Raw genomic sequence first — 24,079 nt, forward strand, 5'->3', positions numbered from 1 at the left:
CAGGAAAAGAGATTCCAGCTCAACATTAGGAGGAACCTCCTGAGAGTAAGGGCTGTTCAACAGCGGAAGATGCTGCTTTCTCGAAGTTTGGTGGAGTCTCCTTCTTTGGAGGTCTTTAAACAGAGGTTGGATGGCCATATGTCAGGGGTGCTTTGATTTGGAGTTCCTACATGGCAAAATGGGGTCCCTTCCAACTCTAGGATTCTAGGATGCTATTCTATGAAAGTAATTGGCATCCTGTTTTCATCCCTCTGATGCTTCTATCTTTCTTACTCTCTTTCTCCAAACCCAGGATGACCATCCTGCCACCCTTGGAGAAGTTGGAGCTCGTCTTGAAGAAGCTGAGCCAATTCCATGACAAGTTCACCCAAGAGTATTCATAGCCCCAGGCAGAGCGGATGGCCAACAAGCTTGGCTAGTAGTGAGCCGGAAGTGGCGATGGGCCTGTGCCCAACTCACCTCCAGACTGTACAACCATCCCATTCTTCTTATCTATTATCTTTAATGCTCCACGCAAGAGGCCCATGCCAGTTGGGTATGGCCAGGGATGTGGGACAACTCTGCTGTCTCCATTATCCACTTGACATCTCATGGCTTCCATTTGGCCACAGTAGAGCCCAGCACCAGCCGCTGTGGTCATAGAAATGACCTGCTCAGTCTTATCAGTGATCCCTCCACCCTTATCTTCTTTTACCATTCCTGTGGTGCCAATGGTGCCCATTTGTGCCAGTGGACAGAAATGTGCCTTTTTTTGCTGCCTCTGATATGCTCAGCTTTTCCTTTGGGATGCTCTCCTCTCCTAAGGGAGCCTGAGGCCTTTAAGGATGGAAGTCACTATCCATGGTGCTTCCAGTGGTGAAAGAAAGTACCATTCTTGTTGGGTCGGCACCAAAATAGTCTTCCAACACGGACATTTGGACTCAGGCTTAGGGTCCTCCAGTTGTCCTCTTCCCAGCCAGTCCTCGCAGTTCTGTGAATGTGAGAGATGGACAGACAAGGATCAATAAAACCCACATGGTGGACACACTGGAAGGAGAGGTTCTCATCTCTGTGGATTCACAGGAAATGCAACCCATTTAGGCATGGATTAAGAAAGAGGACCTGCTTGGTTCAAAGATCTGAGGTTGGTTGCCTGAATAAAAAAGCTGGAGGCCCAGTCTAGCCTCCCTTGGCAGGGAGTTCCACTGCCTGGGAACAGCCACCAAGAAGACCCTGTTATGTCTGATAGCAAAGGTTTGGAGACAGGAGAAAATGTAGGCATCAGGGGATACCCCCCCTAAATTAGGTCTTTCTTGACCTGGTGGGGGTCCAAGGATGCATCTCATCTTTGAGGTATTCCATGTGCTCAGATTGGGAGAAGGGTGTGTGAACTCACATGGGTTCAAGGAAGCTGTTGGAGACCAACACTCTTTGGGAAGGACATGCAGGCAGCGATCCTACACCCACATAGTGTGAACCTACACTCATGTAGTTAAGTGATGGTTTTGCCAAAGCCACCCTTCTGCAGAATACCAATATTGTTCAACCAGTGCTGGACCAGCCCCTTTGCACTACAAAGAATCATGCACAGGGACTGTTTCTGCAGTCCCAGGAAATCAAGTGGCACATTGAAGGCACCGACAAAACATTATGCTCCATCCAATAATACACAACTGTTTGGCTAGGATCCTGGTGGTTAGTAGTGTAGTTCCCAACCTTTGGTTCTCCAGATGTTTTGGACTTCATTTGCCTAACTTCCTGATGGCTGGCCAAGTTGACTTCTGTGGCTTCTGGGATCTGAAGTCCAAAACCAAAGGAGAACCAAAGGTTGGTAACCATTGGCCCATTGGATCAACTGTTGTATGGGGAGTCAACACATAGGTAAATCCAATTGATGGTTCTGCCCTAGTCAGGACTACCAATGGGATTTAAGCCCATGTGAAATGGTTATGTTTGTGGAACTCCTCTCATAAGACCACAGACTATGTCCATTGCACAACAGCCAAAAAAAGTAAAACTGTACATGGAGGGGAACTTACACAGGTGTAGGGCAGGAAGAAAACCAAGGCATTTGAAATGTGCTGGATGAGTTTTACAGATACCATGGATTGCTAAAAAAGACAGATCATTGTGTCCAGAGCAAATTCTTAGAATCCAGAATGACCATATTTTGGACACATCACAAGATGAAATGACTCTTTAGAAAAGACAACAATTTTTGGCCAGGGGGGAGGCAGAAGGAAAAGAGGAAGGCCATATTATAGATGGATTGATTCAACCAAGGAAGCCCCCATGTTGTCAATGGCCATCAAGTTGACTTGGATTCATTGCAACTCTATGAATGAGAGACTTCCAAGTTACTTCATCTTCAACTGCCCAGCTCAGGTCTTGGTTTCCCTGAATTTGCAGAAGGAAAAGAGGAAAGCCTCATTATAGATGGATTGAGTAGAGATGTTAAGAACACAGCATCTAGGAGGGCTCTCATGCGTAAAGCCACCATATGTTGAAGCCAACTTGATGGCAGTTAGCAATGGCACCAACAGGATTCTGACCATGATGTGGCTACTCTATTGGATTTGCTAGTGGTCCAGTTGAACAAGGGGTTTGGAGCGGGTAGCCCTTGTGGTTCCTTCCAGTGCCAGGATCGTAGGGCTCTATGATTTCTCTAGTGTCCTAATCCAACATTCAAACCACTATCCCACACTGCCTCTCACAGTGTTCTTGGCCAGATTTATCCTGAGGAGCTGTGCCATTGGCGTCCTCTAAAGCTGTGAGAGTGTGACTTGTCCAGGTCACCCATTGGGTTTCCCTGGATGAATGGGGATTTGAACCCTAGTCTCCTGGAATCTAGTCCCTTATTCAAACCACTATACCATGGGGGCCTCCATCCTATGTGCCTTCAAGTCAATTCTGACTCATGGCAATCCTCACTTGGAGTTTTCTAGGCCAGATATATTCAATTCAGGCTTGCTATAGCCTTCCTCTAACAGTGAGAGGGAGTGACTTCCTCACAATCAACCAGCGATTTTTCTTACCAAAACTAGGATTTGAACCCTGGTCTCCCAAAGGTCTAGGCCAACACTGAAACTGCCACACAATGCTGGCTCCCTGTGAGTGTTTAAAGACCAATCCAATTTGCTGGATCCTTTTGCCCCAAAATAGGTTCAACACCTTGGATAATTCTCTTAAAGTCTAGACAAAAAGTGTGCCAGAGTGGACTCTCCATCTTCACATCGACAAGACTTTCCACAACCTCAGCTGCGGAGATGACCTGGAGGCACAGCTAACATTGAGGAAGACAATGGAAATGGTTGAAATTCGAACATGAAGAAATAACACACGTTTGCAAAGTGTTCTCGCTTATCTCAGGTCACGTCTTCCTCTATACAGGGCACAGACAATGTCTTGGGTGAAAAGAACACAAGGAGCTTTGTGCTAATAAACCTCTCTCTTCTTTTGCAAGATCTAATCAGTCAATTTCTGGTTTGTTGGCTGCCAAACATAAGCATCTCTAAACAGCTGAGAGGAGCATTTGAGACCCACAAAATAAGACCATCCTATTTGTGCATCTCTTAGTGCAGTGGTTCCCAAACTTTGGTCCTCCATGTGTTTTCGACTGCAACTCCCAGAAGACTTAGCCAGTTTAGCCAACAGTCAGGAATTCTGGGAGCTGAAGTCTAAAGTATCTGGAGTACCAAAGTTTGTGAACTGCTGTCTTAGGCCCCATTCCCACTTACAGATAAATCGGTGTGAAATCTGAATCAATGGATCGATTCAACAGCAGAGCATGGTTCCCACCTCATTTGCCCTGATCGCATTTTTTCCCTCCAAAATAATCCACTTGTGGTTCCCATTCACAAATGAATCGATTCAAAATGATTTGGTTCCAGACGGCCAAAGGGGAAATTTGAATCAATTCCGATGTGGTTCACACTTGCGCAGATTTGATTTATCAGAAAAGAAGTGGAAACAATCAGTGTCAAAAAGACACAGGTTAAATGGGTCTAACACATAACTTCAGCAATTCAGATTAAGTGGGAACCAGGGTCATTTGAACCAGTTCAAACCAATTTATGATCTGGTTTAAAAGGTAGTGGGAATGAGGCCTTAGTATAGGTCAGTTTGGGTTGCAACCTGGCAATCTCCAGATGTATGGGATTGCAACTCCCATAAGACCCAGCAGGAAGCAGTAGCACCTGGGGGAACATCCTCCCTCCCTCTGACTATCCCTCCTCCTGTCAGGGATTTGAAGGGTTAAAACACAGCACACAGGGAAATGCTTGATGTGTGTGTGTTTGGCCATGAGCATTCAGCAGAAGGACAAGGCTGATCAGCACAGATGAAGCTCATTGGCTCAAGGACACTTTAGTGTCTAGGTGCACATAGTCATGGCTGATGAAACCATGTGTCTGGATTGCACAGGAGACACATGACATGGCTACACACCTGAACTCACTGGGTTTGGGAGACCACATGGTCTGGAGACTACATAAGCCCAGGGGTTGCAAGGGATAGCTTGTGGGTTTGTAGAAGGAGTAGGATTGGTATGGTTTGGAGTTTTAGAGATCTAGTTTTGTATTATAGCACTGTGAATAAAGAGCACTTTGGGAGACTTAGTTTCTCTGGTGGTTTATCAGAAGAAGTTATAGCATCAGTTGGCTGTGTGTCCCCGGAGGTTCCTGCATTGCTGCAGTTCCTGGAAGACATCCAGTGGCTGTTATCCCAAATTGGACTTTGGAGCCATGCTTCGGCTTCTGGAAGTTGCCAGCTCTGCTACAAGGGTCTGATTTAACCCCAGGACTCGTGGAGCTGCTGACTGACAGTGGTTGTTGGACCCCAGCAGTTGCGCTGACACCTCCGTCTCCACTCCCAATGACCCTCTTCTAGGATTTTCTTGGCCAGATTTGTTCAGAGGGAGATTGCCACCATTGCCTTCTGCTGAGGCTGAGAGAGTGGGACTTGCCCAAGATCACCTAGTGGCTATCCATGGCTGAGTGGAGGTTCAAACCCTGGTCTCCCAGAGTCTCCATGGCTCTTATTCAGGAATCCTGCATGGAAATTCCTGACGCAGAAGCAGTCTACCTGCACACATCAGCTGGGGGAGTTTGTGTAGCAACTGGGCTCTTGCCAGTGGGCTTTCTGGTGGCATCTGGTTGGCATACCAGAGAGGACTGACTCCTCTTGTGCCCACAATGTTTGCCAGAGGAGGACCTGGAACAAAGTCAAAACCAATCTGTCGGTCAGACTGGTCTGACTCCCTAGAAGCATTTAGTGCCACTGCAAGACAAAGGGAGTCTTTTCAGGGAGTCACTATTCCTACACTTCATGGATCAAGGATGCTCAAGCCCAGTTGTCTGCACAGCTATTGTCTAAATACATGACCATGAAATGGCTGAAGGACACCACTACGGGTGCATCTACGCTGTAGAAATAATGCAGTTCGACACCACTTTAAGTCCATCCTAAAGAATCCTGGGATGTATAGTTTTGTGAGGCCACAGAACTCTTTGGCCAAGAAGGCTAAAGACCTTACAAAACTGCAAATCCCAGAATTTAAAGGGGTGTCAAACTGCATTATTTCTACATTATAGATGCACTCTAACAGCCATCAGTTCTGAGAAAACTGTTGAAACAGAGGGATGCAATGTTTTGTCCTGGTAAAATGCATCACTCTGAGCCCCATGATTCCGGATGCTAAGGCTGAGATCCTATAGCAGGATTGAGAAGGAAGGAAATAAAAGAACGCTGAGATGGATGGACAGATAGGCATCCCTTTGCAAGGGAAAATGAGCGTGATAAGATCTGTAAAGCTAAAACTTTAGCCTCTTAGGGTCCAATTGGCTTTGAACCTGTCAGGAACCTCCCTCTGAGAAGGAGACAAAAGCAGGCTACACACGGTTCTCCATCTCCTTGTTGGCTGAAATAGCCACCCCTTAAATTTCGTTGTGTTGTGTGATGCCCCAAAGGCCGAAGGACCCCTGTTCTCCCCAAAATGGTCCAGCAGCTGAGAAGGACAAGAGATCCAGAACTCCAGTCCTCAAGGTAAAATGGGGAGGGTTTCATGGTGCTGCTTTTTCTTTCCACTTAATTTTTCCAAATGATTGTGGAATTAATACCATCAGAAAAGACACCCCCTCCCCTCTTATTTTTCATAGGACTTTATCACACGGGGAAAATTGGAAGGTTAACCAAAGGTTAATCCAGAGACATCCAAGGTATTTCATGAAATTTTGCAAAAGATTTTCAATCGGCATCGCACCCAAACGGAAGGCAATGCAAATGCAATCCCAAGACATCCCAGGAATAGCTGGATTTGGAAAAAAATATTGAATTGATAAATCCTTTTCCACTGTGAAGTTCGTATGAAATGCATCTCCGGTTGGGCCGTGGGATTACTGTTGGCCATGGGGTCCTGTCCTCCCTGCGCATGCGCAAACGTGCTAATTCAAAATCAATAAGGCGATGGGTACATACTCATGTGATGAATTCATTCACATCCACACTGCTTTCTCTTTCGGATGGACGCTGTCTTCGTCTGTGAGTGTGATAAACTACAATGTAATTTCTTGCATATTCGGATTGCCCCCTCCCTTTCTTCTTCTTTCGTGACGGTGATGCATTCCTCCGTGTGAAAAAGGCCATAGAATTATAAAACCAGAGAGGACCTTGAGTGTCCTCTAGAACCTCTGCATAATGGATGGTAGCAGAGTGCAGTGCTTTCATACCATGGAAGAGTTGGAAGGGACTCTGTCTAGTCCAACCTGCGCCCCCCCCCCAATTGCCAGTGAAGGAATCCATAGCTAAAGCATCCCTGAAAGCTGACCCTCCAACATATCCTTAAAACCCTAGTGTGAAAGGGAGCCCACTGCAGCTGCTGCCATACTGCAGCATTAATGCAGTTTGATATCCCTTTAACTGCCATGGCTCCGTGCTGTGGAATCCTGGGATTGGCAGTTTGCTGTGGCATGCGCTTTCTGAATGAGAGGGCTAAACAGCGCAAAACATTACTAATTCCAGAATTACATAGCATGGGATTCAAATTCAAAAAGGACATTGAAAAAAGAAGTGCATCCAGAGGAGAGCAACCAAAATGGTGTAGGGCAGGGGTAGGCAAACTGCAGCCCGCGGGCCGGATCTGGCCTGGCGAGGCCTTGGGACCGGCCCCAGCCCAGTCCTACCACCGATTGCCGCCGGGGCCTTTGGGGGGCAATTGTCTATAGAAGCCTCAGAAACATGCATTTATATTAACATTTTTTTTTAAATCAGCAATTTTTTTCACGTGTCCTCCATTTTTTTTAAAAAGAGTGTCATCCATGTGAAAATTCTGCCCTACATTTGTTCCGGTTTATTTATATATTTATTTATTTATTTAAAAAACTAATTATTTTTTAGCTTTGGCCCCCCAGTTGTCTGGGGGACAGCAACCCGGCCCCCGGCTCAAAAAGGTTGCCTACCCTGGTGTAGGGTCTCTGGAGACCACTGAGCCCTATCACAGTGCCATAGGAAACTGTGCAGGTTTAATGTGAAGCTTCACTCCACTCTGCTCTGGGGCCACAACAAACACCATCTCCCAGAATTCCATAGCCTTGAGCCAGGGCAGTTAAAGCGGTGCCAAACCGGGTTATTTCTCCAGTGTGGATGCATCCAGAGAGGTCTTTCACTGGCTGGGGCTTGTTTCAGCTCCATCCCCCTCTATGGAGACCTCAGCCATGTTAGCCCTGACTTTTTGCTCCCTCTCTCACTTGTGTCTCTTCTCTCCATTTGCAGAATGGCCTTGCTCTGGGCCTGGCTGCTGGCCACTGAGCTCCTGGATGGGCTGAGGAAGGCAGAGAGCTGTTTGCCACCGCCGGGGGGTAAGGAAAGTGGGCAAAGGGGGCCAGGGAGGGCAAAATGGAGCCCACATATGGCCAGTCCATATCATGGGCATGCCCTCCTCCAGTGCTTCGGTGTATATAAACACTCATTCCATGAAAGGTTTGCTATGTGCCATCAAGTTAGTTTCCATTTATTCTGTGTGGATAGGCACACACTTAGAAACACAGAGTCTTAGAGTTGGAAGAGACCGCAAGGGCCATCCAGTCCAACCCCCTTCTGCCATGCAGGAACTCTCCATCAAAGCATCCCCAACAGATGTCCATCCAGCCTCTGCTTAAAGACCCCCAAGGAAGGAGATGCCACCATAATCTCCAAGGAAGAAGTGTGTTCCACTGTCGAACAGCCCTTACTCTCAGGAAGTTTCTCCTAATGTTGAGCTGGAATCTCTTTTCCTGTCGTTTGCATCCATTGCTCCTTTGTGTCCTATTCTCTGGAGCAGCAGAAAACAAGCTTCCTCCATATTCAATGTGGGGACATAAACACAAACACCCGGTCACATTTGTTATTATAAATGTATTGTTCTTATATCCCCCACTTCCTAACTAGAGCCCAAGGTGGCTCACAATGTTATGCTATCTCTTTCTATCTATGTGTGTATAAAAAATTGTATTGTGGAGGAGATATATATATATATATATATATATATATATATATATATATATGCGTGCACAGAAAGACATACATCATTGGCAGTACCTTACATTTCTCTGAGTTGAATTTCATTTTGTTAGTTTGGCCCAGCTTTCTAGTCTATTCAGGTCATTTTGAATGTTGATCCTGTCCTCTGGAGTATTAGCTATTCCCCCTAATTTGGTGTCATCTGCAAATTTGATAAGTATGCTCCCAATTCTGTCACCCAAGTCATTGATAAAGATGTTGAATAGCCCTGGGCCCAGGACAGAGCCCCACTGGACACCCCACTGGTCACTTCTCTCCAGGATGAAAAGGAGCCATTGTTGAGCACCGTTTGGGTTCGTCCGGTCAACCAATTACAGATCCATGTAACAATTACCTTGTCTAGTCCACATTTTACAAGCTTGTTTGCAAGTATGTCATGGGAAATCTTGTCAAAGGCCTTACTGAAATCAAGATGTACTATATCCACAGCCGTGGCAATTGCATTATTTCTTCTGTTCAGAATTGACCCAAGGTAGTAATGAGCTGGTATCTTCTTTCTTGACCTTAGCCAAGAACTTGGCCAGGGACCGTCCGGCCGCTCAGTCGTCCACTTACCCGCAGTGGGGCCTTGTCTACAGCCAGGCGGAGAGCGCCGTGGACGGGGACCGAGACGGAGACTGGAGCCATGGATCCTGCAGCCACACCATGGAGGAGATGGAGCCCTGGTGGAGCGTGGACCTGGGCGCCCGCCATGCCATCGCGGCCGTTGTGGTGAAGAACCGCTTGGACTGCTGCTCAGAGCGGATCAAGGGAGCCCAGATCCACGTTGGGGACTATGAAGACCACTACGGCAAATGCAGCTCTGTGTAAGCCAAGCCTGGACAACAATGGTTGGGGGAACCCTCAACCACCTCCCATTTCTTCTCATTTTGGCCCCAATGTCCTCAGAGGGTTTGGGGGGGCCAATTTCAGCACATATTTACCCTTTTTGAACCATTTTAGGCCTAGTCTCTAGAGCATCAGAAAACAAGCTTGCTCCATCCTCAGTATGACATCCCTTCAAATAATTAAAACATTTTATTTATAACATATAAAACACATAAAATAAAACACAGATAATAACATTATATACATACAGTGCACCCGCATTATACACAGGCGCACCTTACGCGGCTTCCAGCATACGCTTGGAACCCATACCAGAAGAAGCCTCGGCGTTCCAGGAAGAAGCAATGGGCAAATTTAAATCGATTCCAATCTGCATCTGGTTCACACTTGTGCAGAATCGATTTATCCAAGAAGATGCGGAAAACATCAGCATCAAAAAGACATGGGTTAAATGGGTCTAGTGCATGCCCCCCCCCCCCCCGAATCACTTCAGCGAATTGATTCAAGTGGGAACCAGGGTCATTTGAACTAATTCAAGCCGATTTGTGATCTGGTTTAAAAGGTAGTGGGAATCAGGCCAGCAAATGCATTAGGCAATGCTCTTGAGGCGGAAGGATCCTTATAAAGCTTTTCAATAGCTTGATAGATGTGCAGCAGAGACAGGCTGCCAAGCAGACCGCAATCCCCACCTCAAGTCTATTGCCTAATGCATTTGCTGTTCCTTCCAAGAAATGCACCATGCTTCCTTTTTTGTTTGTTTGTTTGTTTGTTTGCTAAAAGTTGGCTCCCAGACTTGAGATTCCACTTGAGACTTGATTTGGAAATGTCTTGCAAGGACTTGAGACTCAGCTTGAGACCTGAAGGGTGGAGACTTGAGACATGACCTGAGTCTTGGACTTTGGGGCTCAACAGACACCCCTTTGGAGTGGTCTCTTTCCTCACCAGATTGGTGCCGTGGCAACTACATGCCAAACCTAGATCCAGCCTTTCCCCGGTGCAAAAAGAAGCCGCAAAATGCCTTCTGGTCTGGTGGGTGGTGTGGGGGCAGAGTCAGGGCGGCCGGTGTGCATTCACAATGCCCCCCCCTGCCCCCACGCTGGCTCTTCTTTCTGGTCTGTAGAGGACCTAAAAGACTTGGCTACATCACAGCTATTATGTCCCCTCTGAACCTTCTTTTTCTAGGCTAAACATACCCATCTCCTTCAGCCGCTCCTCAGAGGGCTTCATGGTTCCCTCCTCTGGACACACTCCAGTTTGTCCATATCCTTCTTGAATTGTGGTGCCCAGAACTAGACACAGGAATCTAACTGAGGTCATAATGTCATCCTCCTAATGTTGAAGTGGGATCTCTTTTTCCCCTGTAGTTTGCATCCATTGTTTCATTGTGTCCTATTCTCTGGAGGAGCAGAAAACAACCTTGCTCCATCCTCAATACGACACCCTTCAAAGACTTAAAGAGGGCTATCATATCTTACTTCTTAACATGTATTAAGTTATTTTCCCCTGTTTGATATTTTAAATGGTTTAATCTGATTTGATTGTAAGTCATCCAAAGGTTTTACAATATTGGGAAGGGAATACATTTTTTGGAATTGCTAAGGAATTGGTTGCCTTGCCTTTCTTTTTTGCAGCTGTGGGACAGTCACCAATGGCAGCGCTGGGTCCCTGAGCATCATCTGTTGCGACGGACTCAAAGGTCGCCATGTGAGCATCGTTATTCCTGGCCGGACCGAGTACCTGACCCTTTGCGAGTTGGAGGTCTATGGCTCCCGGCTGAGAGATGAATGCTAGGAACAACCAAAAAGGCAAGAGGACACAAAGCAGGAATCTCTGTGTTCTTGTTTGGCTGGAACAGGCAATCCCAGCAAAGACTTACCATACTTGTGGTCTCTTCTAGCTCTGTGAAAAAGCACATTGCATTATCGGTGCCACATCATGGCTGACACATCCCACCTTGGGGTTGCATATTGCGTGAAATTGCACATTAATTGTGCTATTATGCAACCCTTGGATGGAATTGCAACTGTGTTGCAAGGGGCATTTATACTCAAACAAGAGCCAGTGTGGGGCAGTGGTTTGGGTGTTGGACTACTACTCTGGAGACTGGGGTTCGAATCCCACTTTTGGTTATGAAACCCACTGGGCAACCTTGGGTGAGTCACACTCTCTCAGCCTCAGATTGAACCCAAATCTTGCCAAGAAAACTCCATAAGAGCCCCCCTTGGGGTCTCCATAAGTGGGAAACAATTTGAAGGCACACAAGAACAATTGGCAACGGAGAGCCAGCCTGACATAATTGGTTTGAACGCTGAATTAGGGTTCAAATCCATGCTCAGCCAGAGAAACACTCTGGGTGACCTTGCAAAAGTCACACTCTCTCGGCCTCAGAGGAAGGGGGTGCCAACGCTGGACATGCCTTACCCGGAAAGCCCTAGGAGAATATAACCACAGATTAGAGTCAACTTAAAGGTGCCTAACAACAATCAAAACAAAACTATAATAAAATATGGCACAAACATTATTGAGTATTTAACTTTACTGTTATCATTTTAGCTGTTGATAAGTGTTATTTGCCAGGATCCTATTTGCCCTATTACATTACATATTTTTCATATACTTAACAGTCTAGCAAAAGGTGACCCCCAGATGTCCAAAGGAAGACACAGTACCACAAAATGTAGGATGTTCAACAAATATCTAGGACATTACAAGACATTACAAACATTCAAACAAATATAAAGTCATTTCATATGGTTTATTTACGGCTATATTACATATACTGTATTTTATTATGTACTCAACCGTACTTTTCCAACGAACGTATCTTTGTTAAAATGCCTTGTTGGCTTGCAAGATACTTCTGGAACTCTTAGCAAGACCAAGGCTTAAAACTGGATTTTTCTAGCAACGAACCCTTGATTGACTCTACATTTAAAGTATTAGTTTGTTGTGGGTTTTGGGGGCTCTGTGGCCTTGTTCTAGAAGAGTTTATTCCTGACTTTTCGCCTGCATCTGTGGCTGACACCTTCAGAGAAGATTTAAATTATCCCTTTCATGTGTCCCTTGGGTTGAAATTAAGGGGGGAACCCCTTTCAACACTTGCATTGTGGCCTCTTACTTTTTTGGCCAGAGTCTCCAAACCTGCTGCAAGCATCCTCTGCTGCCATCTAGTGGATTTTGCGGCCCAACGCAGCCCTTGCCTTGGCTATCACTTATTGCGTCTACACTGTAGAAATCATGCGGTTTAGCTACATCTACACTGCGGAAACAATGCAGTTTGACACCACTTTAACTGCCATGGTCAAATGCTATGGAATTCTGGGAACTGCAGTTTTGTGAGACATTTACAGCAAACTACAGTTCCCAGAATTCCATAGCATGGAGTCAGGGCAGTTAAAAAGTGGTGTCAAACTGCTTTAGTACTGCAGTGCAGATGCAGCCTCAGTCTCAAAGGGGCTACAAGATCCCTTTGCATACTGATTTTCCAGACTGACACAGCTATGTCTTTGATTATTATTATTATTATTATTATTATTATTATTATTATTATTATTATTACTGGTAGTAGTAGTATTATTTTCTGGATCCTGACGTTTTGCCAGCATCTGTGGCTGGATCCTGGCAAAAAGTCAGGAATAAACTCTTCCAAGACACAGTCACAAAGCCTGAAAAACCTACAAAAAAACTATGGATTCTGGCCATGAAATCCTTCAACTTCACATTATTATTATTATTAATTTCCTGCTCCCCCCCCCCCCCCCCCGGAAAGCCCTTAGTATCTGCAAGGATTTGCTACCCATAGGTACCAAAATAATGATACAATGGCATAGTAAAATGGTGTCCCTTATACAGAATGGCAAAATCAAGGCTTGCTTTTTGGAATATATATATATATATATATATATATATATATATATATTCATTAAACCCATGGATGGTTGAATCCGTGGATAAAGGATCTGTGGATAAGGAAGGAAAACTTTAGCTCACAGTTTAAAAGAACAACACAATTAAAAACTTAACGAGAATCAAACTATTCTGGCAGTAAAACAAATCACACCATAAAAGAATAAAATGCCATTGTTAAAAAGATAAAAGCTCTTTTAAAATAAACCAGTTCAGGTAAAGCAATGCAACACCTCAAAGAGAAAAGGCCTTTTGCTTAAGGAAAGGTGTTCATTGGCAAGGTCTCATTCCTTTGAGTCGACAGATGCCAGGGGTAGTGGTCAGCGGCACATCTCCTCCACCTTCATCCCATAGACCTCCACCTCGCAGAGGGTCAGGACCTCAGACCGACCAGGGATGATGACCGTCACGTAGCGTCCCCTGAGCCCATGGCAGCGGACGGTGCTGATGGAGCCCAGGCTGGTGTCCATGACGGTGCCACATCTGCCGAGGGAGGAAAGGCCGGTCAGCCCAAGGGGCAGTTGCAGGCTGGGAGCCATTCGTGGATTCTAGAGCCGGAAGGGACCCCAGTCTATAAGTCGACCTCATGTATAAGTCGGGGGCACGTTTTGGGGCCAAAATGATGGATTTTGATACAATCCATGGATAAGTCAAGGGTAAAATTTATGGATGTATTAACAAAGGATTTATAAAGGATAAAGCAAAGGAAAACAGTGCCAAAGAATTTACAAAATTCAAGCCAGTATTACTGTTTGTGGATGAGAGAGTAGAGCGGCTTCCAGGACAGATTACGCTCTTGCCTTTTACCCAGGGATGGCTCCTATTTACATGGACCCCTGGGTAAGTATTTACATGGACCCCTGGGTAGTCGGCACAGATTTTTGGGGTCAATTTTTGGCTAAAATTTTTAGACTTATAAATGAGTATATACAGTATCTATCTATCTATCTATCTATCTATCTATCTATCTATCTATCTAATGCATGCCTAAGGTCCAATACAGAGCACCCAAAAAGGGCGTTCTGCCTGCGCCTTGTTTTGCTGCGCGAGGAACAAACCACGCAGCTTCCTCGCACCACAAAAAGAACCCACAAAAAGCAGGTTCTTTTTGCGGTGCCATAATGACACTACAGTGCACCAATAGTGCACTTGCAATATCATTATGGTGCCATGACGTGCAGATGCTAAGCGTCCATCGCGTCAAAATGGCAGCGCCCATCTGTACAGGGCGCTGCCATTTTGATGCCCTTGTCATGTGAGATGGGCGAGGGGCATCTGCAAGCATTGCCCCTCGCACTTGACAAGGGCACCCTATCATGCCCGTCTGTCCCATGCCTAAGTCACTAACAGGATTCTAGATTGTGCAACCGAGTGCAAAAGTGGGACTCACAGGGGGTTGAACTTGCCGTTCTCTGCCACGGAGTCTCCCACGTGGATCTCGGCTCCCCGCAATCTCTCCCCGCAGCATTCCTCACGGTTTTTCACAACCACAGCGAAGATGGCATAGTGGTCTCCCAAGTCAACGTACCACCAGGGCTCCAGGTCGCCATTGGTGTGGGTGCAGGAGCCAACGTGGTCCAGATGCCCGTGGCAGTTCCCGTCCACAGCTTTGTCTGCCGCAAGGCTTTTCGTGTACTCATAGGTGGAGGACTGGAAGGCCGGGCGGCCTTTGGCCAGGTTGGGAACTGGACAGAGATGGAGGCAGAAATGCCAGGTGAGGAGAAGGAACCGGCCACATTTCCCCAGACTCCCTTCCTTCCTTCTCAGCAATGGCCAGGAAATACACAGAGAATATGTTCCCCCTGGGAACAGGAAAGGGTTTGGGAAGGGACATCCAGAATGCCCCAGGCAGCATGGAGCAATGAAATGCACAGGTATAGGACACAGAGAGTGATGGGATGTGTTTCTGACTGGCAGAATGGGGTTGGACTTGATGCCCTTAAGGTCTCTTCTTCCAACTCTATGAATGTATGATTCTATGAAATGCACAGATATAGGATTATGGGGGACACCTGGCTTGACAGGATTACATGTGAAAGGGATCTAGGAGTCCAAGTGGACCACAAGATGAACAGGAGTCAACAGTGTGATGTGGCAGCTAACAAGGCCAATGCAATCCTAGGCTGCATCAATAGAAGTATAGAATCTAGATCAAGAGATGTAATAGTGCCACTCTATTCTGCTTTGGTCAGGCCCCACCTGGAATAATCCTGTGTTTCTGGGCAAAACAATTCAAAAAGGACATTGAGAAACTGGAGCCATGTGTCCAAAGGAGGACAACTAAAATGGTGAAGGGTCTGGAAACCATGAAGCCCTACGAGGAACGATTTAAGGAGCTGGGGATGTTTAGCCTGGAGAAGAGAAGGTTAAGAGGGGATATGATGGCTCTGTTTAAATACTTGAAGGGATGCCATATTGAGGAGGGAGCTAGCTTCTTTTCTGTTGCTCCAGAGAATAGGACACAATGGAGCAATGGATGCTACAAGAAAGGAAATTCCACCCAAACCTTAGGAGCAACTTCCTGACAGTAAGAGCTGTTTGACAGTGGAATAATACTCTTCCTCAGAGATTGTGGTGGAGTCTCCTTCTTTGGAGGTCTTTAGGCAGAGGCTGGATGGCCATCTTCTCTTGGGGATGCTTTGATTGAGAGTTCCTGCATGGCAGAAGAAGGGGGTTGGACTGGATGGCCATTCTTGGGGTCTCTTTCTACTCTGTGAGTCTATGATTTTAGGATGGACACACTGCCTGGGAAATTCTGCAGGATTTGGGGAGGTTCCCAGGTTTCACAAGAACCATTGGGAACCTGGGTCAAAAGAATGGATCTAAAGCGAAAGCAATGGGCTACATATGGAGATATAACGAAAAAAGTAGAAGAGAAGATAACGTTGAAGTCGCTGACAGATCTAGAGAAGGAAGGATTTAAGATTGATTGGTTCTCGTATAGGCAATTAAAGGAAAGATTTTGGCTGGATACCAAAACTATAGGGTTTGCAGCAATGGATAAACAATTTGAAAGAAGTATTATAAACCCAAACAAAAGAATTGCGAACTTCTATGATATGATCAGGAGTATTGAACTGGAATCTGAAGTGATTAAAGACTACATGGTCAAATGGGCTATAGACCTGAAACAAAATATAGATCTAGAGTGTTGGGAGAAAGTTTGGATAAAAAAATTGAAAAAATCCCCTAGTGTAGAAGTTAAGGAGGCAATTTATAAATCATTGGTAAGATGGTATCTCACACCATATAAAATATCAAAGATGTATAATCAAAATAATAAATGCTGGAAATGCAAAACGCAAGTAGGTACGTATCTCCACTGCTGGTGGAACTGTGTAAAGATAAATAAATTTTGGCGGCAAATTCATGAGGAAACAAAAAAAATGTTGGGGGTTAAAGCTAAACTGGACCCTAAAGTGTACCTTCTGGACATGGCAGACTTTCAGGGGGAGAACTCTGGGAAAGGAAACGAGAAAATTATGCTTTATATTTCAGTAGCTGCAAGACTAGTGATCGCCCGTAAATGGAAATCAGAAGAAATACCCACTGTGGAAGACTGGAAATTGAAAATAGCAGAGATATACGAAATGGATAAACTTACAGCGCTGTGGGAGGAAAATACGTTAGAGGATTTTTATAGGGAATGGATCCCATGGTCAAATTATTTAAGGAATGAAGGAGAAGGGTGGAAAGGTTAACACGTAAAGTACGAGCCTAGTTCTAATACAGATAGAGAAGAAAGATAAACAGGGATATATGAAATGACCATGCATATGTAATAATTATTACGAAGGTAAAGAATAATTTGCAGTCTGACACGGGTTAATATATCCTATGCTTGAGATGGTATAAGCTAACTAAGAGATTGTGTAGGAAAAGCACGGTAATGACAACGGTAGGGTACATAGTATCTAAGAAGGTGGGGGAGGGGGGGTTGAATTCTTTTTTGTTATGAATTGTATTTTACAAAGACTGTATGTTTTGGAATTTTCTGAATTTTGAATAAAATAATTAAAAAAAATACAATTAAACAGTGTAGAATTTAAAACATAAAACATACTTTAAAAACAATTCAATAAACTGTGGTGAAGTCAGAGGTCAGCAGTTAGATTTTCCTTCTGATGGCCAGAGAACTATTCAGGAAAGACCTGTCTTCTTTATAGCTTTCTTAAAGCTGTTTGGGGTGGCAATATGACGGATCTCGTCCGGCAGCCATTCCACAATCTGGGAGCAACAGCTGAGAAGGTCCCTTGGGAAGTCATAGACAGCCTAGTTTTACAAGGCTGTAACAGTTTTTTCCCTGAGGATCTAAGTATGTGGGGAGGATTATATGGAAGGAGGTGGTCCCGAAGATAGGTTGGACCCAAGCCATTTAGGGCTTTAAAGGTGATCACCAACACCTTGTACTGGGCCCAGAAACTGATGGGCAGCCAGTGGAGCGATCTTAAGATCAGTGTTATATGGTCTCTTCTGGATGCACCAGAGAGCAGTCTGGCTGCCATGTTCTGAACTAATTGAAGTTTCCGGACCAAGCACAAGGGAAGCCCCATGTAGAGTGCATTGCAGAAATCAAGATGTTAAGATGTCCCATCCTCCCCTCACTTTATCCCATCAGCCTCAGCTTACTTCCATTGCCGCAGACTAGTTTGTACTCAGTTAACGCAGTGATAGGGCAGTGAAGTGCAGAGTCTTTCCCTTCCCAGGAGACTCAAGCAAAAGCAAACTGCTGCAGCCTCTCCTAGATTGTCTATTCCTCCTCATTAATATTCCTTACCATCTTGACTATGTGCCCCAGCTTTAATTTCTGAAATGTCGGAGGGTATGGGAATGGGGTTGAGAAAAGTCGATCCCAGAATCCCCCAGCTAGTATAGCTACTGGGCACACTGGCTCGGGGCGGGGGGGGGGAATTCTGGGACTTGTAATCCAGAAAGAGTAACTTCTTCCAAGCTATGGGAAGAACACATGCATAGGATGCTTTGGGAACCAAGGTGAACTGAGATATAAGGAAGATCTTTTCGGTTGGAAGAGCCTCTGCCCCACAATTTCCTTGCCCTTCTCCAGTCCTTACCAACTTCTTGCACCCCTGGCTTGCAGCTCTGGGCCTCTCCATCCCTGGACAGCAGTGCCAGGACCAGTATCCCAGTCCAGATGTGGAGCATCCTGCAAAAGGGAAGCAGAGTGGGCCATGAAAGGGTGCCAGGGTTGGTGCCCAAGGGATGGATGGGGCAGGCTGCCCATTAGCACCAGTGCCCACAGGGGCAGAGGCTCTGAGCCTCAAAAGCCATGTTGGCACTCACTTATGGATTTATTTACACTGGATTTGGTTCCAGGAACCCCTGTGGATACAAAAATCTGTGGATGCTCAAGTCCAATTAAATACAATGGAGCTGTTATTATTATTACAGTGGGCTATTGGTATTCACTGGGGTTTGGTTCCAGGACCCTCCATGGATAAAAAAAATCCATGGATGCTCAAGTCCTGTTACATACAATGGTTTGTCATCATCATCATAGACTGGAGGAGGGCAAACGTTGTCCCCATCTTCAAAAAGGGGAAGAAAGAGGATCCAAATAATTAAGGCCAGTTAGTCTGACCTCAATCCCAGGAAAGATTCTAGAGCAGATCATTAAACAGAGAGTCTGTGAACATCTAGAAGGCAATGCCATCATCACAAAAGTCAACATGGGTTTCAGAGAAAGAAGTCATGCCAGACAAACCTTATCTCTTTCTTTGATAAAATGACCATCTTGGTAGATGAAGGGAATGCTGTGGATGTAGTATATCTTGATTTCAGTAAGGTCTTTGACAGGGTTCCCCATGATATTCTTGCAAACAAGCTTGTAAAATGTGGACTAGACAAGGCAACTGTTACGTGGGTTTGGAATTGGTTGACCGGACGAAGCCAAAGGGTGCTCAACAATGGCTCTTTTTCAGCCTGGAGAGAAGTGACCAGAGGGGTGTCCAGTGGGGCTCTGTCCTGGGCCTAGTACTGTTCAACATCTTTATCAATGACTTGGAGGAAAAAATTGGGGGCATACTTATCAAATTTGCAGATGGCACCAAATTAGGAGGAATAGCTAATACTCCAGAGGACAGGATCAAGATTCAAAATGACCTGAATAGACTAGAAAGCTGGGCCAAAGCTAACAAAATGAAATTCAACACAGAGAAATGTAAGGTACTGCACTTAGGGCAGAAAAATGAAATGCACAGATATAGGATGGGTGACACATGGCTGAATGAAAGTACATGTGAAAGGGATCTGGGAGTCCAAGTAGACCACAAGCTGAACATGAGTCAACAGTGTGATGTGGCAGCTAACAAGGCCAATGCGATTTTAGGCTGCATCAATAGAAGTATTGTATCTAGATCCAGGGAAGTAATAGTGCCACTCTATTCTGCTTTGGTCAGGCCCCACCTGGAATATTGTGTCCAGTTCTGGGCACCACAATTCAAAAAGGACATTGAGAAACTGGAGCGTGTCCAAAGGAGGGCGACAAAAATGGTGAAAGGTCTGGAAACCATGAAGCCCTATGAGGAACGACTCAGGGATCTGTGTAGGTTCAGCCTGGAGAAGAGAAGGTTAAGAGGTGATATGAGAGCCCTGTTTAAATATTTGAAAGGATGTCATACTGAGGAGGGAGCTGACTTGTTTTCACTTGCTCCAGAGACTAGGACCCAATGGAGCAATGGATGCAAGCTACAAGAAAAGAGATTCCACCTCAACATTAGGAAGAACATCCTGACAGTAAGGGCTGTTCGACAGAGGAACACACTCCTTCCTCGGAGTGTAGTGGAGTCTCCTTCCTTGGAGGTCTTTAAACAGAGGCTGGATGGCCATCTGTCGGGGATGCTTTGATTTGGATTTCCTGCATGGCAGAATGGGGTTGGACTGGATCAGGGCCCTTGTGGTCTCTTCCAACTCTATGATTCTATGATTCTATCATCATCATCATGGGCCCTTGGTATCTGCTGGGGTTTGGCTCCAGGACCATGGATACCCAAATTTGTGGATGCTCAAGGCCCAGTAAATACAATGGATGATGATGATGATGATGATGATGATGATCATGATGATGATGATGATGATGATGATGATGATGATGATGATGATGATAGGCCTTTGGTATCTGCTAGGATTTGGTTCCAGGACCCACCATGGATAGCAAAATCTATGGATGCTCATGTCCCATTAAATACAATGGGTGTTGTTGTTGTTGTTATTGGCCCTGGGGTTTGGTTCCAGGAGTCACGATCTGTAAGCTTTTTATCTTGTTTTTAATCTGTATTATTATATTGTTTGGGTTTTTTATGGATACTGTTTGCAAAATTGTACATTTGTTGTACTTCTGTGTAACCCGCTTTGATCTGCAAAGGAAAAGCGGGTTATAAATAAACAGTTTATTTATTTCTTATTTATTATGGAGGCTCATGTCTCATTATATACAATGGAATATTATTATTATCACTACTACTACTACTACTACTACCACCACCACAGTGGGCCCTTGGTATCCATTGGGGTTTGGTCCCAGGACACACACACACCCATAGATACCAAAATCCATGGAGGCTCAAATTCCAGTAAATGCAATGGAATGGTAAAACGGTGCCCCTTATATACAATGGCAAAAGCAAAGTTTGCTCTTCAGACCTTTGGGCAAGAAGTGGCACTCTCTCAGCCTCAGAGGATGGCAAAGGCAAACCCTTCTGAAGGAACTTGCCCAGAAAACCCAGCCATAGGTTGCCATAGGTCCAAAATGACCTGAAGGCACACAGCAACAACGACTAGTATTAATAAAACAGAGTGAAAACCATTTCAATTAAAAATTAAGAATATTAAAAGCATCCAAAAAGAGCCCTGGAAGATTAATCAGGGTTTTAGTATATAATCGTCTTCAGGGAGGCTTTTATACAAGGGGTCTTTTCCATTTAAACTTTTGTATGTCTTATGCAAATTTGTATCGTTTTATTGAACGTTTTTTAAAAAGTAATAATAATAATAATAATAAAATGATGTGTGGTTTATGAGCTGAATTATGAATCGGCAACAATCAATGTTGAATTAATGGGATTTATGCAAGCATTGACCCACAAGTCAATTATTGATTCAGTGAGGAAAAAAGCAGAATATCAATCTATTATTATTATTATTATTATTATTATTGTTTCCATAGAAATAAAACAATAAGATTCAGGATCCTGTCTCAACCCAGCTGTCAGATGACTCCCGAGTCCAGTTTTTAAAAATCCCAGTTTTATTTTGAATGCAAGTTTAAACCCGGAACAACACAAAGTACATAGGATTTAAAACAATGCAGGATTGCAGGAAAAAGTCACACAAAAAGAACTTACAGAATCAGATAAGGAAAAAAGGCAAAGGCTGGCGCCAGAAGTCTCCGCATGAGTTGCAAAACTGGAAGAGTCTCAAAAGGGAAAGGCACATCATGCAATCTTTTTTAGCAAACGTTGTCCCCTCCTTCTAAGCCTTTCACTTACGCACACTAACAGAGACCTATTTTAATAATGATGCCTCTTCTCTTGAAACGATTGGCTATTTTAAAAAAATAACAATAACAACAACAACAACAACAACGAAGCAGTCCAGGAGACCCGTGTTTCTGCAAAGAGCAGCTTTCTAAAGCCTTTGGGTTTGGCTAGGAGTGCAGTTTTACTTCCTAAAAAGTGCAGCTGACCAGAAGCTCTCTCTTCTGCCCAGAGCCAGAAACAAGTTCCTCTTTCCTTGTCCAGATTTCTGCTTGCTAGCCATCTGTTTTCTGTTGGGAATCATAAGAACGGCAATACAAACCTCAGGAGTCAGCAACTGATGCAATAGGACCCCGGACATACTAAAACAAATGGCAATGCTTGCCCACAGAGAAACCATACTTGCCCATAGGGATTCGTTGGAGAATACATAGGTCCCTTGCCTTGTATGGTTCAGAGGTCTCTGGAATACTCTTCTTTTCTCAATCCAAAGACATGTAGCTTAATGCACAAGCCAACTGTGTGATGTGGCAGCCAAAAGAGCCAGTTCAATCCTTGGCCGCATCAAAAGGTGCATAGTGTCCAGATCAAGGGAAGCATTTATCTTATTTATTTAGGGTAGTAGTATCCCATCAGCTATCAGCAAGAAGGTGTCCAGAGAAAGATGGCCAAGATTATGGATAGTCCGGAAATCAAGCCATAAGAGGAACAAGGAGCTGGGTAATAATCTTGTCTTTCTCTGGAGATGCCAGCCACAGATGCTTGCAAAACGTCAGGAATAAACTCTTCTAGAACATGGCCACAGAGCCTGAAAAACCCACAAAAACTATGGAAGCCGGCCATGAAAGGCTTTGACTTGTCTGCTTAACGCTGGCCGGCAAAGGCAAGCGACACTCAAATCCCAAGTGATGAGATGTCCTAAGCGCAAAGGAGGACAAGGCACTGCAAAATGTAGTAACACAAGAACAGAGCACCAAAATTAATGCCAATTCAACTCTAATGCATTGATTCAGTGACTTACAAAGCCAAACTGTCTATTGCAACAAACCGGCATTTTGTTGTACCGTGGCACTACCTTCGCTGTTGCAATTTCTTAACAAAGTCCTTCTTTTAGATCCTTAATGGGAGATGCATAGAAGCAATGGAGAATGCAGGAAAGAAGAGATGGCACATCTGGAAATATTAAGCTGTTCCATAGTCTTCTTCAGTCTTCCCATAGATCATAATGCAAATAACAATAACTAACAAACAATTTATTGTATACATTATATCAGTACAGCGTCCTATTTCCATATATTGCAAACGTCACAAAACAAAATTATTTTTATATAAACGTATGACTTACCCATAAAACTGACTGACCGTCTTGTTATATTGCTACGGTTTGCCCTTGCCTTTCCCAAGATGCCTCGGGATATAAATAAAAATTATTATTATTATTATTATTATTATTATTATTATTATTATTATCACAACCAGCTATACATTTCTTTCTTCTTAATCATGTTCTTTGCTCTAGAAACTAAAGTGTTACTACACCTTGCTCAATTATAATTAAACCAAAACCAATGTTATACACACATTTTGCTCCTCTTCTCAATCCCAGGTTAAAACCTCTCCTCCAGCGCCTGGGAATCGGTTGAGAGAGGATCAGAGAAGGAGACGGAGGGACGCAAGTGGCATTTCCCCCTTTCCATCCTTCATTATAGGCCCCTATGTTTTACCCTCCACTTATCCCAGGTTCATATCAAAACCCATGATTCTTACCCTGAAACTTTCCCTTGACTTATGCATGAGGTCGACTTGTAGACAAGTATATACGCTACGTAAAAAATAAGTGCCCTGGATAGTGAAGTCAACAAGCATTTACCTATGTGATCATCAAAGTAACCTAAACTGAAAGAATCATAGAATCATACACTCCTAGAGCTAGAAGAGACCTCAAGGGCCCTGATCCAGTCCAACCCCATTCTGCCATTGAAGGGAACTCCCAATCAAAGCATCCCCAGAGAGAGATGGCCATCCAGCCTCTGCTTAAAGACCTCCAAAGAAGGAGACTTCACTACACTCCGAGGAAGGAGTCTGTTCCACTGTCGAACAGCCCTTACTTTCAAGAAGTTCCTCCTAATGTTGAGGTGCAATCTCTTTTCCTGGAGCTTGCATCCATTGCTCCGGATCCTATTCTCTGAAGCAGCAGAAAACAAGCTTGCTCCCTCCTCAATGTGACATCCCTTCAAATATTTAAACAAGGCTGTCGTGTCACCTTCTCCAAGCCAAACATCCCCAGCGCCCTGAGTCTCTCCTCATAGGGCTTCATGGTT

At 44.6% G+C, this 24,079-nt stretch overlaps 3 protein-coding genes across 3 annotated transcripts in view; 2 read left to right on the plus strand and 1 right to left on the minus strand.

Annotated features, from left to right (window-relative positions):
- The window catches only part of LOC149317760 (alanine aminotransferase 1-like), a 46,718-nt gene extending 43,282 nt beyond the window's left edge, over positions 1–3,436 (plus strand). Inside the window, exon 13 of the mRNA XM_089518158.1 lies at positions 293–3,436. Coding sequence (XP_089374284.1) covers positions 293–383 — 91 coding nt within the window. The 3' untranslated portion in view covers positions 384–3,436. The remainder of the gene's footprint in view (positions 1–292) is intronic.
- Positions 3,437–5,971: 2,535 nt separating this feature from the next.
- On the plus strand, positions 5,972–11,859 carry LOC149317761 (fucolectin-1-like). Its single transcript, XM_089518416.1, has 4 exons — positions 5,972–6,021; positions 7,747–7,832; positions 8,945–9,338; positions 10,992–11,859. The coding sequence occupies exons 1-4, from the start codon at positions 5,972–5,974 to the stop codon at positions 11,149–11,151; spliced, it is 690 nt and encodes a 229-aa protein (XP_089374542.1). The 3' UTR covers positions 11,152–11,859.
- Positions 11,860–13,208: 1,349 nt separating this feature from the next.
- On the minus strand, positions 13,209–18,470 carry LOC149317762 (fucolectin-like). The gene is made up of 3 exons (XM_089518159.1): positions 18,339–18,470; positions 14,657–14,951; positions 13,209–13,749 (listed from the first exon to the last, which is right to left on the minus strand). Exons 1-3 carry the CDS (start codon positions 18,427–18,429, stop codon positions 13,587–13,589), a joined length of 549 nt encoding a protein of 182 aa, XP_089374285.1. The 5' UTR covers positions 18,430–18,470; the 3' UTR covers positions 13,209–13,586.
- Positions 18,471–24,079: the final 5,609 nt, after the last annotated feature.

Source organism: Sceloporus occidentalis, unplaced genomic scaffold (assembly GCF_023333645.1).
Source record: "Sceloporus occidentalis isolate IW3139 unplaced genomic scaffold, rSceOcc1.0.p SCAF_3, whole genome shotgun sequence".
NCBI lineage: Eukaryota > Metazoa > Chordata > Lepidosauria > Squamata > Phrynosomatidae > Sceloporus > Sceloporus occidentalis.

What these genes read in the sequence shown, in the direction of transcription:
- LOC149317761 (XM_089518416.1), top strand. Translation starts at nt 5,972, where the DNA reads ATGGTCCAGCAGCTGAGAAGGACAAGAGATCCAGAACTCCAGTCCTCA. An exon ending in CCAGAACTCCAGTCCTCAAG is followed by an intron (nt 6,022 to 7,746) that starts GTAAAATGGGGA and finishes CTCCATTTGCAG; the next exon opens with AATGGCCTTGCTCTGGGCCT. An exon ending in TACGGCAAATGCAGCTCTGT is followed by an intron (nt 9,339 to 10,991) that starts GTAAGCCAAGCC and finishes TCTTTTTTGCAG; the next exon opens with CTGTGGGACAGTCACCAATG.
- LOC149317762 (XM_089518159.1), bottom strand. Translation starts at nt 18,429, where the DNA reads ATGCTCCACATCTGGACTGGGATACTGGTCCTGGCACTGCTGTCCAGG. An exon ending in GCCAGGGGTGCAAGAAGTTG is followed by an intron (nt 14,952 to 18,338) that starts GTAAGGACTGGA and finishes ATCTCTGTCCAG; the next exon opens with TTCCCAACCTGGCCAAAGGC. An exon ending in AACGGCAAGTTCAACCCCCT is followed by an intron (nt 13,750 to 14,656) that starts GTGAGTCCCACT and finishes CTCCCTCGGCAG; the next exon opens with ATGTGGCACCGTCATGGACA.